The 16,919-nt window shown below is 51.6% G+C and overlaps 1 protein-coding gene across 1 annotated transcript in view; it reads left to right on the top strand.

Annotated features, from left to right (window-relative positions):
- myg1 (myg1 exonuclease) overlaps positions 1-16,263 on the top strand; it is a 34,823-nt gene extending 18,560 nt beyond the window's left edge. The window contains exons 5-7 of the mRNA XM_042330007.1: positions 755-877; positions 1,297-1,478; positions 15,879-16,263. Of these exons, the coding sequence (XP_042185941.1) occupies positions 755-877; positions 1,297-1,478; positions 15,879-16,074 (501 nt within the window). The 3' untranslated portion in view covers positions 16,075-16,263. The remainder of the gene's footprint in view (positions 1-754; positions 878-1,296; positions 1,479-15,878) is intronic.
- The last annotated feature ends 656 nt before the right edge of the window (positions 16,264-16,919 follow it).

The raw sequence follows: 16,919 nt of genomic DNA, 5'->3' as shown, positions 1-16,919 counted from the left end.
GTCGTCTCCCCCTCCTCATGTCGTCTCCTCATGTCGTCTCCTCCTGTCGTCTCCTCATGTCGTCTCCTCATGTCGTCTCCTCCTCCTGTCCTCCTGTCGTCTCCTCATGTCGTCTCTCTCATGTCGTCTCCTCCTGTCGTCTCTCCTCCTGTCGTCTCCTCCTCATGTCGTCTCCTCATGTCGTCTCCTCCTGTCGTCTCCTCATGTCGCTCTCCTCCTGTCGTCTCCTCATGTCGTCTCCTCCTCCTCCTGTCGTCTCCTCCTCATGTCGTCTCCTCCTCATGTCGTCTCCTCATGTCGTCTCCTCCTCCTCCATGTCGTCTCCTCCTGTCGTCTCCTCCTGTCGTCTCCTCATGTCGTCTCCTCATGTCTCCTCCTCCTGTCGTCTCCTCATGTCGTCTCCTCCTCCTCCTGTCGTCTCCTCCTGTCGTCTCCTCCTGTCGTCTCCTCCTGTCGTCTCCTCATGTCGTCTCCTCCTGTCGTCTCCTCATGTCGTCTCCTCCTCATGTCGTCTCCTCCTGTCATGTCGTCTCCTCCTGTCGTCTCCTCATGTCGTCTCCTCCTCCTCCTGTCGTCTCCTCCTGTCGTCTCCTCATGTCGTGTCGTCTCCTCCTGTCGTCTCCTCATGTCGTCTCCTCCTGTCGTCTCCTCATGTCGTCTCCTCCTCCTCCTGTCGTCCCCTCCTGTCGTCTCCTCCTGTCGTCTCCTCCTGTCGTCTCCTCCTCCTCCTGTCGTCTCATGTTGTGTATTTTAGGAGGGCTTCCATAAGGCTCTGGGCATGGTAGGAGCAGAGTTCCTGGACCGGATTGACTTCTACCAGAACTCCTGGCTTCCTGCCCGTGTGGTGGTGGAGGGAGCTGTACAGACGAGGAAGCAGGTACCTACCGTAGACATGCAGATATTCACTTTCACTAGGTAGCGGACAGGGTGGTGCTGTTCTGATGACATCCCCTGTCATGTTGCTTCTCTCCAGAACTACTTTGTCTGTTAAAACAAATGACATGTATGATACACGTGTAAATATGTGTAAATGCACGCGTAGTTACAGCGTAAATGCGCGCCTAGTTACGGGGTAAACGCGCGCCTAGTTACGGCGCAAACGCGCACGTAGGTTTAAGTGTAGTAACAATACACATATTAATGCAAAGTGTTAGCGTGAGACGTTATGAAATTGTAGGTATTGATTGATGCAGTGTGTGCGTCACAATAGGTATCGATCCCGTGTTTTAAGTTTACAAAGCACTTTGTGACCAGTGAATTCCTGAGTAAATGTGATTGATTTGTGTCCGTCCCCAGGTTGACCCCAGTGGCGAGATAGTGGTGTTTTCTCAGGGTGGTTGTCCCTGGAAGGAGCACCTGTTTTCCCTGGAGAAGGAGCTGAGCGTGGACACCTCCATTAAGTTTGTCCTCTACCCTGACCAGAACGGACAGTGGAGAGTCCAGTGTGTCCCAGCCGGTCTGCACACCTTCAATAACAGGTAGTGTACACTACCCGGATCGCCTTCAATAGCAGGTAGTGTACACTACCCGGATCGCCTTCAATAGCAGGTAGTGTACACTACCCGGATCGCCTTCAATAGCAGGTAGTGTACACTACCCGGATCGCCTTCAATAGCAGGTAGTGTACACTACCCGGATCGCCTTCAATAGCAGGTAGTGTACACTACCCGGATCGCCTTCAATAGCAGGTAGTGTACACTACCCGGATCGCCTTCAATAGCAGGTAGTGTACACTACCCGGATCGCCTTCAATAGCAGGTAATGTACACTACCCGGATCGCCTTCAATAGCAGGTAGTGTACACTACCCGGATCGCCTTCAATAGCAGGTAGTGTACACTACCCGGATCGCCTTCAATAGCAGGTAGTGTACACTACCCGGATCGCCTACAGTAGCAGGTAGTGTACACTACCCGGATCGCCTACAGTAGCAGGTAGTGTACACTACTTTAGTACACTACTTAGACTGTCCCTGTAGGAGAACCCTTTTTAGTTCCATTTAGAGCCCTCTTATGGTATGGAAAGGGTTCTACATGGAACCCAAAAGGGGTTCTCCTATGGGGATGTCTGAAGAACCCTTATGTTCAAGATAGAAACGTATTTTTTCTAAGACAGTGCTTTAGAGTTGACTATAGGTGTAGTGAACTAGTGGAGGGTCCAGTGTTTTCCTGTCCGACTACACACCTACATCTACCAATACATGTGGCGGCATGGTAGCCTAGTGGTTAGTGTTGGACTAGTAACCGGAAGGTTGCAAGTTCAAAGCCCCGAGCTGACAAGGTACAAATCTGTCTTTCTGCCCCTGAACAGGCAGTTAACCCACTGTTCCTAGGCCGTCATTGAAAATAAGAATTTGTTCTTAACTGACTTGCCTAGTTAAATAAAAGTTTAAAAAATATATTTTAAAAAAGTCAAATGGCTCCCTACTCCCTACATAGTGTGCACCTTTAATAGTCTACTCTACCTCTAGCTACGGGGAGGAACAGCTTCCTGAGTTGTCGGTTTGTAGCTAGGGGTAGGAACAGCTTCCTGGGTTGTAGGTTTGTAACTAGGGGGAGGAACAGCTTCCTGGGTTGTAGGTTTGTAGCTATGGGTAGGAACAGCTTCCTGAGTTGTAGGTTTGTAGCTAGGGGGAGGAACAGCTTCCTGAGTTGTAGGTTTGTAGCTACGGGTAGGAACAGCTTCCTGAGTTTTATAGCTTGTAGCTACAGGTAGGAACAGCTTCCTGAGTTGTAGGTTTGTAGCTAGGGGGAGGAACGGCTTCCTGAGTTGTCGGTTTGTAGCTAGGGGGAGGAACAGCTTCCTGAGTTGTAGGTTTGTAGCTAGAGGGAGGAGCAGCTTCCTGAGTTGTAGGTTTGTAGCTACGGGTAGGAACAGCTTCCTGGGTTCTAGGTTTGTAGCTAGGGGTAGGAACAGCTTCATGAGTTGTCGGTTTGTAGCTAGGGGTAGGAACAGCTTCCTGGGTTGTAGGTTTGTAGCTAGGGGGAGGAACAGCTTCCTGAGTTTTGTAGCTAGGGGTAGGAGCAGCTTCCTGAGTTGTAGGTTTGTAGCTAAGGGGAGGAACAGCTTCCTGAGTTGTCGGTTTGTAGCTAGGGGGAGGAACAGCTTCCTGAGTTGTAGGTTTGTAGCTAGAGGGAGGAGCAGCTTCCTGAGTTGTAGGTTTGTAGCTACGGGTAGGAACAGCTTCCTGGGTTCTAGGTTTGTAGCTAGGGGTAGGAACAGCTTCCTGAGTTGTAGGTTTGTAGCTAGGGGGAGGAACAGCTTCCTGGGTTGTAGGTTTGTAGCTAGGGGGAGGAACAGCTTCCTGAGTTTTGTAGCTAGGGGTAGGAACAGCTTCCTGAGTTGTAGGTTTGTAGCTAGGGGAGGAGCAGCTTCCTGAGTTGTAGGTTTGTAGCTACGGGTTGTAGGAACAGCTTCCTGGGTTCTAGGTTTGTAGCTAGGGGTAGGAACAGCTTCCTGAGTTGTAGGTTTGTAGCTAGGGGGAGGAACAGCTTCCTGGGTTGTAGGTTTGTAGCTAGGGGAGGAACAGCTTCCTGAGTTTTGTAGCTAGGGGTAGGAACAGCTTCCTGAGTTGTAGGTTTGTAGCTAGGGGAGGAACAGCTTCCTGAGTTGTAGGTTTGTAGCTAGGGGAGGAACAGCTTCCTGAGTTGTCGGTTTGTAGCTAGGGGTAGGAACAGCTTCCTGGGTTCTAGGTTTGTAGCTAGGGGAGGAACATCTTCCTGGGTTGTAGGTTTGTAGCTAGGGGAGGAACAGCTTCCTGGGTTGTAGGTTTGTAACTAGGGGGAGGAACAGCTTCCTGGGTTGTAGGTTTGTAGCTAGGGGAGGAACAGCTTCCTGAGTTGCAGGTTTGTAGCTAGGGGTGGAACAGCTTCCTGAGTTGTAGGTTTGTAGCTAGGGGTAGGAACAGCTTCCTGGGTTCTAGGTTTGTAGCTAGGGGTAGGAACAGCTTCCTGGGTTCTAGGTTTGTAGCTAGGGGTAGGAACAGCTTCCTGAGTTGTCGGTTTGTAGCTAGGGGAGGAACAGCTTCCTGAGTTGTAGGTTTGTAGCTAGGGGGAGGAACAGCTTCCTGAGTTTTTGTAGCTAGGGGGAGGAACAGCTTCCTGAGTTGTAGGTTTGTAGCTAGGGGGAGGAGCAGCTTCCTGAGTTGTAGGTTTGTAGCTACGGGTAGGAACAGCTTCCTGGGTTCTAGGTTTGTAGCTAGGGGTAGGAACAGCTTCCTGAGTTGTAGGTTTGTAGCTAGGGGGAGGAACAGCTTCCTGGGTTGTAGGTTTGTAGCTAGGGGGAGGAACAGCTTCCTGAGTTTTGTAGCTAGGGGTAGGAACAGCTTCCTGAGTTGTAGGTTTGTAGCTAGGGGAGGAACAGCTTCCTGAGTTGTAGGTTTGTAGCTAGGGGGAGGAACAGCTTCCTGAGTTGTAGGTTTGTAGCTCGGGGGAGGAACAGCTTCCTGAGTTGTCGGTTTTTAGCTAGGGAGAGGAACAGCTTCCTGAGTTGTCAGTTTGTAGCTACGGGTAGAAACAGCTTTCTGAGCTGTAGCTTGTAGCTAGGGTTCTGACGATCATGGAATTTTGAATGGTAGTTATTTTTTGCAGACACTTTCTTCTCTCGTTTGCTCCTGAAGGCATCTGCTGCCATTTAAATACAATGAATAGAAGGGGGGTCCCTATTCAAGAATGTTGTCATAATGGGTGGACTGGTATACTCTCCTAGGTATCATTTAATGTCAGACCATCACGTTTGTGATTCACACAGACAGAAAATACAGACGGACAGACTCTCTCTCCCCTGCTGATTGGCTGGGTGTCACTAGGTAAAACAGCCCTCTGCTGATTGGCTGTGGTCACTAGGTTAAAGAGCCCTCTGCTGATTGGCTGTGGTCACTAGGTAAAACAGCCCTCTGCTGATTGACTGGGTTTGTCACTAGGGGTAAACAGCTCTGCTGATTGGCTGTTTGTCACTAGGTTAAAGAGCCCTCTGCTGATTGGCTGTGGTCACTAGGTAAAACAGCCCTCTGCTGATTGACTGGGTGTCACTAGGTAAAACAGCCCTCTGCTGATTGGCTGTGGTCACTAGGTTAAAGAGCCCTCTGCTGATTGGCTGGGGTCACTGGATTAGGAACAGCTCTGCTGATTGGCTGTGTCACTAGGTTAAAGAGTCCCTGCTGATTGGCTGGGTTCACTAGGGAAAACAGCCCTTGCTGATTGGCTGGGGTCAGCTAGGTAAAACAGCTATTTGTAGCTAGGGGTCACTAGGAAAGAGCCCTCTGCTGATTGGCTGGGGTCACTAGGTTAAAGAGTCCTCTGCTGATTGGCTGGGGTCACTAGGTTAAAGAGCCCTCTGCTGATTGGCTGGGGTCAATAGGTAAAAGAGCCCTCTGCTGATTGGCTGGGGTCAATAGGTAAAAGAGCCCTCTGCTGATTGGCTGGGGTCATTGGTAAAACAAAGCAATGGAACAAATATCATCTCATGTTGTTGATAACCCATGAGGAAAATATCAACCTATGTTTTGATATGCAACTATATTCTAATACAGACTGCTGAATGTTTAGTTATTTTATTATCATAGTTATCATAGTTCTGGTTTGAAAGGTGTATTTGGAGTACACACACACACACACACACACACAATGTGTACATTTATAAACTGTGCACACATCTGTGTTCTCCCCTCTAGCAGAAATCACACTTACAGTTTCCAATCAGTTATTTGTGGATAAGTAATTATTTTCAGGGGATTATTTTAGTATGTAATTTACAATGCAATTCTGAAGTGGATTGCTTCTCCCGCAGGTCAAAAGGATAATGGTAATGGATGAAATTATGTAGAAGTCAAAAGGATAATGGTAATGGATGAAATTATGTAGAAGTCAAAAGGATAATGGTAATGGATGAAATTATGTAGAAGTCAAAAGGATAATGGTAATGGATGAAATTATGTAGAAGTCAAAAGGATAATGGTAATGGATGAAATTATGTAGAAGTCAAAAGGATAATGGTAATGGATGAAATTATGTAGAAGTCAAAAGGATAATGGTAATGGATGAAATTATGTAGAAGTCAAAAGGATAATGGTAATGGATGAAATTATGTAGAAGTCAAAAGGATAATGGGGTGACTGTTCATCATGGGGGGTGACTGTTCATCATGGGGGGGACTGTTCATCATGGGGGGGACTGTTCATCATGGGGGTGACTGTTCATCATGGGGGGGGATGACTGTTCATCATGGGGGGTGACTGTTCATCATGGGGGGGACTGTTCATCATGGGGGTGACTGTTCATCATGGGGGTGACTGTTCATCATGGGGGGTGACTGTTCATCATGGGGGGTGACTGTTCATCATGGGGGGTGACTGTTCATCATGGGGGGTGACTGTTCATCATGGGGGGTGACTGTTCATCATGGGGGGGTGACTGTTCATCATGGGGGGTGACTGTTCATCATGGGGGTGACTGTTCATCATGGGGGGTGACTGTTCATCATGGGGGGTGACCGTTCATCATGGGGGGTGACTGTTCATCATGGGGGGTGACCGTTCATCATGGGGGGTGACCGTTCATCATGGGGGTGACCGTTCATCATGGGGGGGGGGACCGTTCATCATGGGGGGTGACCGTTCATCATGGGGGGTGACCGTTCATCATGGGGGGGTGACCGTTCATCATGGGGGGGGGGGGGTGACCGTTCATCATGGGGGGTGACCGTTCATCATGGGGGTGACCGTTCATCATGGGGGGTGACCGTTCATCATGGGGGGTGACCGTTCATCATGGGGGTGACCGTTCATCATGGGGGGTGACCGTTCATCATGGGGGGTGACCGTTCATCATGGGGGGGATGACCGTTCATCATGGGGGGTGACCGTTCATCATGGGGGTGACCGTTCATCATGGGGGGTGACCGTTCATCATGGGGGTGACCGTTCATCATGGGGGTGACCGTTCATCATGGGGGGGGGTGACCGTTCATCATGGGGGGTGACCGTTCATCATGGGGGGTGACTGTTCATCATGGGGGTGACCGTTCATCATGGGGGGTGACTGTTCATCATGGGGGGTGACCGTTCATCATGGGGGGTGACTGTTCATCATGGGGGGTGACTGTTCATCATGGGGGGTGACCGTTCATCATGGGGGTGACTGTTCATCATGGGGGTGACTGTTCATCATGGGGGTGACTGTTCATCATGGGGGTGACCGTTCATCATGGGGGTGACTGTTCATCATGGGGGGACTGTTTATCATGGGGTATATGTGACTGTTCATCATGGGGGTGGGGGGTGACTGTTCATCATGGGGGGTGACTGTTCATCATGGGGGGTGACTGTTCATCATGGGGGGTGACTGTTCATCATGGGGGTGACTGTTCATCATGGGGGGTGACCGTTCATCATGGGGGGTGACCGTTCATCATGGGGGTGACTGTTCATCATGGGGGGTGACTGTTCATCATGGGGGGTGACCGTTCATCATGGGGGTGACCGTTCATCATGGGGGGTGACCGTTCATCATGGGGGGTGACCGTTCATCATGGGGGGTGACCGTTCATCATGGGGGTGACCGTTCATCATGGGGGGTGACCGTTCATCATGGGGGGTGACCGTTCATCATGGGGGACCGTTCATCATGGGGGGTGACCGTTCATCATGGGGGGTGACCGTTCATCATGGGGGACCGTTCATCATGGGGGGTGACCGTTCATCATGGGGGGGGTGACCGTTCATCATGGGGGTGACCGTTCATCATGGGGGTGACCGTTCATCATGGGGGGTGACTGTTCATCATGGGGGTGACTGTTCATCATGGGGGGTGACTGTTCATCATGGGGGTGACTGTTCATCATGGGGGGTGACTGTTCATCATGGGGGTGACTGTTCATCATGGGGGGTGACTGTTCATCATGGGGGGGTGACTGTTCATCATGGGGGTGACCGTTCATCATGGGGTGTTGACTGTTCATCATGGGGGGTGGTATATGTTGACTGTTCATCATGGGGCGGTGACTGTTCATCATGGGGGGTGGTATATGTTGACTGTTCATCATGGGGGGTGGTATATGTTGACTGTTCATCATGGGGGGTGGTATATGTTGACTGTTCATCATGGGGTGTTGACTGTTCATCATGTTTCAGGTCCTGGACGTTTCAGGTACTGTGTCATACTGTAGGTTTAAAGTACATTTGTAGTGAGAGGACATCACTTCTCCTCAGTAGCTGCTCTTCATCCCGTTCCTGTGCAGTTTTCTGTGCGTAAATAAACCCTGTTAGTTTAAAGCCCATTTAGTGCCTTGTAAAAGGTGAGAGGGGATTGAATGACCGGGGGGTTGAGGAACATAAGGCACATCTCTAGGCTTCAAAAGTCAGCTGCATGGTCTCCGTTCTCTCTCTCTTACCCATCTCCTCCCTCTCTCTCCACTCCAGTGAGGAATCTCATTAGAATTGGTTTTCCACTAGGATGAGCCGACACCTGACAGTGGGAAGAATAGGAGGTTGTATGAGATGCTGCTAAGCTTTCCATTTAGTTCAATGTTATGCGTAGTGTAGATGCTGACAATGCCTAACAACCAGACCTGTATTTAAATACTATTTCAAATTATTCATATATTTTTTTAGCTGGGCTTGGCTGCGTTTTTGCCTGGCGAATTGGAACCAATAGAAAAATCGCAAAACTGCAACCCCCCCCACCCATATGACACTTTCGACAGGCTAGAGTAAATGCTGAAAGATTTGGAATAAGAGCATGAACCCTGGCCCGCTGACACCATGCCTCCCCAGATGGCTGTGTCGGAGGGAGGAGGAATGAGGGTCGAGGGACGGGAACATGTTGGTGGATTGAAACGCAGCCTGTGGATCCAGATGGCAGCGCTTGAGGGAAGCATGATTCTCCCAGCAAGTAGCTGCTGCCGGATCCACTCCTGCAGAATAACAGGAAGAGTGTTGTTATCACCTGTGTCTCGAGTACGTAAACACCACCTGCGTAGAATAGACTATTTTTATCACTGCTCATCGCACCAGGAAATGTGAGCAGAGTTGGTTCTTCTGTTCTCGTGCATGTTGGAGAGAGAGGGAAGATAAAGTAGTCATTTTGCAGGATTGGGGTACATTTTTTGTTTAATCAGCAATCAAGGAATTTATTTTCAGTATTTTTAGTTCACATTCTGAAGTGTGAAATGCAATTTATGAATTTCAAGTCATTTCTTTGCTAAGTCCTATAATGTCATACAATTTGATTTGGTTATTTTAAATTTTTACCTATAAAATTAAAGATTATTCACCTGTGGTCTTTCTGTAGGGATACTATTAAAATAACAGTATTGTCAGTTATCCAGAGAGGACTGGGTTTTGTTTTTTGATATCTCACTGGTTCTCTTTCACCACTTTACACAGTGTGTGTAAAGGGACAGTGATGGGGACATTGCCCTGCCTTGGGTGCTGTCTGTCAGATGACACGTTAAACCGATGTCCTGACATGGAACCTACCATAAGAGTAGGGGTGGTAACCTCCAGTGTTCTGGCTAAATTCCATCATGGCCACCTAATTACCCCCACCCCTCCTCCGATTCCCAATTGGTGTATATCGCTCCTCACCTCTCGACCTGATAGCTGCTGTGTGGTAAGTGTTCTGGCACAAAATGGCTGCCATGGCATCACCCAAGTGGGTGCTACACATTGAGGGTAGATGCGGTGAGTTTCTCCCCCTACTATGTAAAGCGCTTTGAGCATCTACTGTAGGTGGAAAAGCGTTATGTAAATGAAGTCTGTTAGTAATAGTCCATAGCCTATCTAGTGCAGACGGAGGGTGTCGTTGACTCACGAACTCAACCAGTGACATATTTCAATATAACACCTTGTCTGTCATGTATAAACGCCACTTGTCTAAAATTGCAACAGAAGGCACCGAATAAGATGAAGAAGTGCACGATGGTTGCTAGAAATAAGAGGTTTCTTCCCAACCTTATTCTCTCTACAGGGCACTCCCTTTCACCAGAGCACAATGGATAGCCCAGTGGTTAGAGGCAGGTAGCCCAGTGGTTAGAGGCAGGTAGCCCAGTGGTTAGAGGCAGGTAGCCCGGTGGTTAGAGGCATGTAGCCCGGTGGTTAGAGGCAGGTAGCCCAGTGGTTAGAGGCATGTAGCCTGGTTAGGCAGGTAGCCCAGTGGTTAGAGGCAGGTAGCCCGTGGTTAGAGGCAGGTAGCCCAGTGGTTAGAGGCAGGTAGCCCAGTGGTTAGAGGCAGGTAGCCCGGTGGTTAGAGGCAGGTAGCCCGGTGGTTAGAGGCAGGTAGCCCGGTGGTTAGAGGCATGTAGCCTGGTGGCGGTGGTTAGAGGCAGTGGTTAGCCCGGTGGTTAGAGGCAGGTAGCCCGGTGGTTAGAGGCAGGTAGCCCGGTGGTTAGGGCAGGTAGCCCGGTGGTTAGAGGCAGGTAGCCCAGGTGGTTAGAGGCAGGTAGCCCGGTGGTTAGAGGCAGGTAGCCCGGTGGTTAGAGGCAGGTAGCCCGGTGGTTAGAGGCAGGTAGCCCGGTGGTTAGAGGCAGGTAGCCCGGTGGTTAGAGGCAGGTAGCCCGGTGGTTAGAGGCATGTAGCCTGGTGGCAGGTAGCCCGGTGGCAGGTAGCCCGGTGGTTAGAGGCAGGTAGCCCGGTGGTTAGAGGCAGGTAGCCCGGTGGTTAGAGGCAGGTAGCCCGGTGGTTAGAGGCAGGTAGCCCGGTGGTTAGAGGCATGTAGCCTGGTGGCAGGTAGCCCGGTGGTTAGAGGCCGGTAGCCCAGTGGTTAGAGGCAGGTAGCCCGGTGGTTAGAGGCAGGTAGCCCGGTGGTTAGAGGCAGGTAGCCCGGTGGTTAGAGGCAGGTAGCCCGGTGGTTAGAGGCAGGTAGCCCGGTGGTTAGAGGCAGGTAGCCCGGTGGTTAGAGGGTTAGAGGCATGTAGCCCGGTGGTTAGAGGGTAGCAGGTAGCCCGGTGGTTAGAGGCATGTAGCCTGGTGTAGCCTGGTGGCAGGTAGCCCGGTGGTTAGAGGCAGGTAGCCCAGTGGTTAGAGGCAGGTGGTTAGAGCCCGGTGGTTAGAGGCAGGTAGCCCGGTGGTTAGAGGCAGGTAGCCCGGTGGTTAGAGGCAGGTAGCCCGGTGGTTAGAGGCAGGTAGCCCGTGGTTAGAGGCAGGTAGCCCAGTGGTTAGAGGCAGGTAGCCCGGTGGTTAGAGGCAGGTAGCCCGGTGGTTAGAGGCAGGTAGCCCGGTGGCAGGTAGCCCGGTGGTTAGAGGCAGGTAGCCCGGTGGTTAGAGGCAGGTAGCCCGGTGGTTAGAGGCAGGTAGCCCGGTGGTTAGAGGCATGTAGCCTGGTGGCAGGTAGCCCGGTGGTTAGAGGCCGGTAGCCCAGTGGTTAGAGGCAGGTAGCCCGGTGGTTAGAGGCAGGTAGCCCGGTGGTTAGAGGCAGGTAGCCCGGTGGTTAGAGGCAGGTAGCCCGGTGGTTAGAGGCAGGTAGCCCGGTGGTTAGAGGCAGGTAGCCCGGTGGTTAGAGGCAGGTAGCCCGGTGGTTAGAGGCATGTAGCCTGGTGGCAGGTAGCCCGGTGGTTAGAGGCAGGTAGCCCGGTGGTTAGAGGCAGGTAGCCCGGTGGTTAGAGGCAGGTAGCCCGGTGGTTAGAGGCAGGTAGCCCGGTGGTTAGAGGCAGGTAGCCCGGTGGTTAGAGGCAGGTAGCCCGGTGGTTAGAGGCAGGTAGCCCGGTGGTTAGGGCAGGTAGCCTGGTGGCAGGTAGCCCGGTGGTTAGAGGCAGGTAGCCCGGTGGTTAGAGGCAGGTAGCCCGGTGGTTAGAGGCAGGTAGCCCGGTGGTTAGAGGCAGGTAGCCCGGTGGCAGGTAGCCCGGTGGTTAGAGGCAGGTAGCCCGGTGGTTAGAGGCAGGTAGCCCGGTGGTTAGAGGCAGGTAGCCCGGTGGTTAGAGGCAGGTAGCCCGGTGGTTAGAGGCAGGTAGCCCGGTGGTTAGAGGCAGGTAGCCCGGTGGTTAGAGGCAGGTAGCCCGGTGGTTAGAGGCAGGTAGCCCGGTGGTTAGAGGCATGTAGCCTGGTGGTTAGAGGCAGGTAGCCCGGTGGTTAGAGGCAGGTAGCCCGGTGGTTAGAGGCAGGTAGCCCGGTGGTTAGAGGCAGGTAGCCCGGTGGTTAGAGGCAGGTAGCCCGGTGGTTAGAGGCAGGTAGCCCGGTGGTTAGAGGCAGGTAGCCCGGTGGTTAGAGGCAGGTAGCCCGGTGGTTTAGAGGCAGGTAGCCCGGTGGTTAGAGGCAGGTAGCCCGGTGGATAGAGGCAGGTAGCCCGGTGGATAGAGGCAGGTAGCCCAGTGGATAGAGGCAGGTAGCCCGGTGGATAGAGGCAGGTAGCCCGGTGGATAGAGGCAGGTAGCCCGGTGGTTAGAGGCAGGTAGCCCGGTGGTTAGAGGCAGGTAGCCCGGTGGTTAGAGGCAGGTAGCCCGGTGGTTAGAGGCAGGTAGCCCGGTGGTTAGAGGCAGGTAGCCCGGTGGTTAGAGGCAGGTAGCCCGGTGGTTAGAGGCAGGTAGCCCGGTGGTTAGAGGCAGGTAGCCCGGAGGCAGGTAGCCTGGTGGCAGGTAGCCCGGTGGTTAGAGGCAGGTAGCCCAGTGGATAGAGGCAGGTAGCCCAGTGGATAGAGGCAGGTAGCCCGGTGGATAGAGGCAGGTAGCCCGGTGGTTAGAGGCAGGTAGCCCGGTGGTTAGAGGCAGGTAGCCCGGTGGTTAGAGGCAGGTAGCCCGGTGGTTAGAGGCAGGTAGCCCGGTGGTTAGAGGCAGGTAGCCCGGTGGTTAGAGGCAGGTAGCCTGGTGGCAGGTAGCCTGGTGGTTAGAGGTAGCCCGGTGGTTAGGCAGGTAGCCCGGTGGTTAGAGGCAGGTAGCCCGGTGGTTAGAGGCAGGTAGCCCGTGGATAGAGGCAGGTAGCCTGGTGGATAGAGGCAGGTGGATAGAGGCAGGTAGCCTGGTGGATAGAGGCAGGTAGCCCGGTGGTTAGAGGCGCAGGTAGCCCGGTGGTTAGAGGCGCAGGTAGCCCGGTGGTTAGAGGCGCAGGTAGCCCGGTGGTTAGAGGCGCAGGTAGCCCGGTGGTTAGAGGCGCAGGTAGCCCGGTGGTTAGAGGCAAAGGTAGCCCGGTGGTTAGAGGCGCAGGTAGCCCGGTGGTTAGAGCGTTGGACTAGTAACTAGAAAGGTTGCTGGATCGAGTCCACGAGCTGACAAGGTAAAAAAAATCTGTCGTTCTGCCCCCTGAGCCGTTAAACCCACTGTTTCCCCGGTCCAGGAAGACGTGGTTGTCGATTTTTAAGGCAGCCCCACCTCGCACCTCTCTGACTCAGAGGGGTTAAATGCCTCAGACACATTTCAGTTGTACAACTGACTAGGTATCCCCCTTTCCTGGTCAAAAGTAGTGCACGGAATAGGGTTCCATTTGGGACAAATGCATGATGGTTGATTTTTAGAAATGAGCAAAAAACAGGTGGTATTTCAGGGGATCTGCTGCTTTGATCCATTTGGCAGACTAATATTTGTGCAGCTGATTTGTTAATGGGTCTTCAGAATCAGTCTCACTCTTTCATTCAGAAACGTTTTGGTGCCAATTGCCCCTCTTCCTACTTATTATTATTGTTCCAGTCTACTTTTCCTTTGCTGTGTCTGTTCTGAGAATACGGTCCAGTTATTCCGTGGAATTATTCAAGGTTATAAGGATTCGCTGCTCAAAGCCTACTAGATTATCTTTTGTGAATTATTATTATTATTAATCAGAAGTAAAATGGTGTCAAAATTCATGAAATCAAGCAGGTGCCCTAGTTACCATTTTTCCTGAATGAATTCAAACCCTTCTTCATCCTTAGCGACCTCCATCCTCCCTTCACACTTGACTTGTTCCTGCTTGTTCCTGCTCGTCTTTCCTCCCTCTTGTGAGATTGGATATTGACTGAGAGAGCACCGTGTCACATTCCCCTCCACCCAATTTCCATCTGTCCTCTTCTACCTTATTAGTCCCTTTTCACACCTCAACAGATTCTCAAGAGGTTTCCAGAGAATATCCTCGGCTATATCTTTTTTTAAATAATGTGAACTACTGCTACTGAAGGTAATGCACGACACTGGCCCGACAGTTGCCCCTAATGTTATATAGATATATATATATTTTTTGAGCAGTGTATATATACATACACACACACACAAGATCAGGGATTCCCAAACTCCCTGGGCCTACCCTGGGAGCACATTTTGCCATAGCACTAGACAGCCGATTCAAATAAGTGAGTTAAGATTTGATTATTTTTAATCCACTGGTCTAGAGCTGTGTACTGTTACAGAATGGGGATTAGATGTTAGAGCTCTGTACTGTTACAGAATGGGGATTAGATGTTAGAGCTCTGTACTGTTACAGAATGGAGATTAGATGTTAGAGCTCTGTACTGTTACAGAATGGGGATTAGATGTTAGAGCTGTGTACTGTTACAGAATGGGGATTAGATGTTAGAGCTGTGTACTGTTACAGAATGGAGATTAGATGTTAGAGCTGTGTACTGTTACAGAATGGGGATTAGATGTTAGAGCTGTGTACTGTTACAGAATGGGGATTAGATGTTAGAGCTGTGTACTGTTACAGAATGGAGATTAGATGTTAGAGCTGTGTACTGTTACAGAATGGGGATTAGATGTTAGAGCTGTGTACTGTTACAGAATGGAGATTAGATGTTAGAGCTGTGTACTGTTACAGAATGGGGATTAGATGTTAGAGCTGTGTACTGTTACAGAATGGGGATTAGATGTTAAGAGTTCAAATGAGTACAGAATCTCTGCCCGCACGCATTCTGTGTCTCTGCAGCCACAGCCTATAACAGGGCCTGGCCCTCGCCAGCCACAGCCTATGATGGGGCCTGACCCTCGCCAGCCACAGCCTATGATGGGGCCTGACCCTTGCCAGCAAGCAGCCTATGACAGCCTATGACAGGGCCTGACCCTCGCCAGCCACAGCCTATGATGACAGGGCCTGACCCTCGCCAGCCACAGCCTATGATGGGGCCTGACCCTGACCCTCGCCAGCCACAGCCTATGACAGGACCTGACCCTCGCCAGCCACAGCCTATGACGGGGCCTGACCCTCGCCAGCCACAGCCTATGACGGGGCCTGACCCTCGCCAGCCACAGCCTATGACGGGGCCTGACCCTCGCCAGCCACAGCCTATGACGGGGCCCCTCGCCAGCCACAGCCTATGACGGGGCCTGACCCTCGCCAGCCACAGCCTATGACGGGGCCTGACCCTCGCCAGCCACAGCCTATGACGGGCCTGACCCTCGCCAGCCACAGCCTATGACAGGGCCTGACCCTCGCCAGCCACAACCTATGACAGGGCCTGACCCTCGCCAGCCACAGCCTATGACAGGGCCTGGAGTTAACTTGAAAAACAGACAGAACCCTTGGCTTGTGTACTGTGTTACTGTGTTACTGTCTTACTGTCTTACTGTGTTACTGTGTTGTGGAAATGGGCTGTTTCCCTTTCCTGGGCAGTCGCTCTCTGTGTGTCCATCCTGCCTGACCTCCGTGTCCTCACAGTATCCCTCTGTCTTAGCCTGCTCCCAGATCTGTTTTGTGCTGCCTTGCCAACTCCTGCAGTTATTGGCAACATGAACACTGTACAACCCACTCTGACTCCATGCTACCTCTGCTCTCCTCTGTGTCCCCTTCCTGCCCCGAGCCTGAAGGGCCACGTAGTCTTGAAAAACAGTGCTTTTCTGGAATCAGCCTTAGCCGTTAGGGGATGACTTGGACTGTGTTCAGGTACTCTGTGTGCTCAAGCATATCCCTCTGTCCAACCTGCCTGTATTGACAATGTCCCTCTGTGTCCAACCTGCCTGTGTTGACAATGTCCCTCCGTGTGTCTGTCCCAGGTTGTCTCTGTTGGAGGAGTGGCGTGGGGTACGTGACGATGCCCTGTCAGAGCTCAGTGGGATCCCCGACTGTGTCTTCGTCCACGCCGGAGGTTTTATCGGTGGGAACAAGACCAAGGAAGGGGCCTTGGAGTTGGCCCGCAGGACCCTGCAGGCTGCAGCCAAGTCCCCATCCAAACACACCAACTGCAGCTGATTTTAGCCAGTCCCCGGAGGATGATTAACCAGGAAAGCTCAGTATCGCTTGGTTTACCTCCACTTAGTAGTGTGAACGTAGTTCATCCACACACACACTCTCAATCACGTCACTGTTCGGTTAAATGAATTGTACTGTATGTGTGTTGTACTTGTTTTGCTATAAAAAAATACAAAATTTTGATTTTGACCAAATGGATATCCTGTGGTGTTTGAGGAGTTGGGATTAGGAAGTTGTGTTTTGTATCTCATGAATGTCAGCCAAGAAGGTACTGGGAGAAAGAAATCCAAGAGAAGCCAGTGAGAAAGAACCAGGTGTAAACTTCCCATAAAACAATGTCCTTTTCTGGACTGGTCATCATGACACAATGGTAGTCCTTTCACCCTCCGTGCTGCTGGTATTAACACTGGGACCATAGTCACCCTCCGTCCATACTGCTGGTATTAACACTGGGACCATAGAGAGTCACCCTCCCTCCATACTGCTGGTATTAACACTGGGACAATAGAGAGTCACCCTCCCTCCATACTGCTGGTATTAACACTGGGACCATAGTCACCCTCCCTCCATACTGCTGGTATTAACACTAGGACCATAGTCACCCTCCCTCCATACTGCTGGTGTAAACACTAGGACCATAGTCACCCTCCATACTGCTGGTATTAACACTGGGACCATAGTCACCCTCCCTCCATACTGCTGGTGTAAACACTAGGACCATAGTCACCCTCCATACTGCTGGTATTAACACTGGGACCATAGTCACCCTCCCTCCATACTGCTGGTATTAACACTGGGACCATAGTCACCCTCCCTCCATACTGCTGGTATTAACACTGGGACAA

The sequence above is a fragment of the Oncorhynchus tshawytscha genome, linkage group LG02, assembly GCF_018296145.1.
Source record: "Oncorhynchus tshawytscha isolate Ot180627B linkage group LG02, Otsh_v2.0, whole genome shotgun sequence".
NCBI lineage: Eukaryota > Metazoa > Chordata > Actinopteri > Salmoniformes > Salmonidae > Oncorhynchus > Oncorhynchus tshawytscha.
The sequence above is the reverse complement of the archived record's forward strand: the minus strand, read 5'-3'. Positions and strand labels throughout refer to the sequence as shown.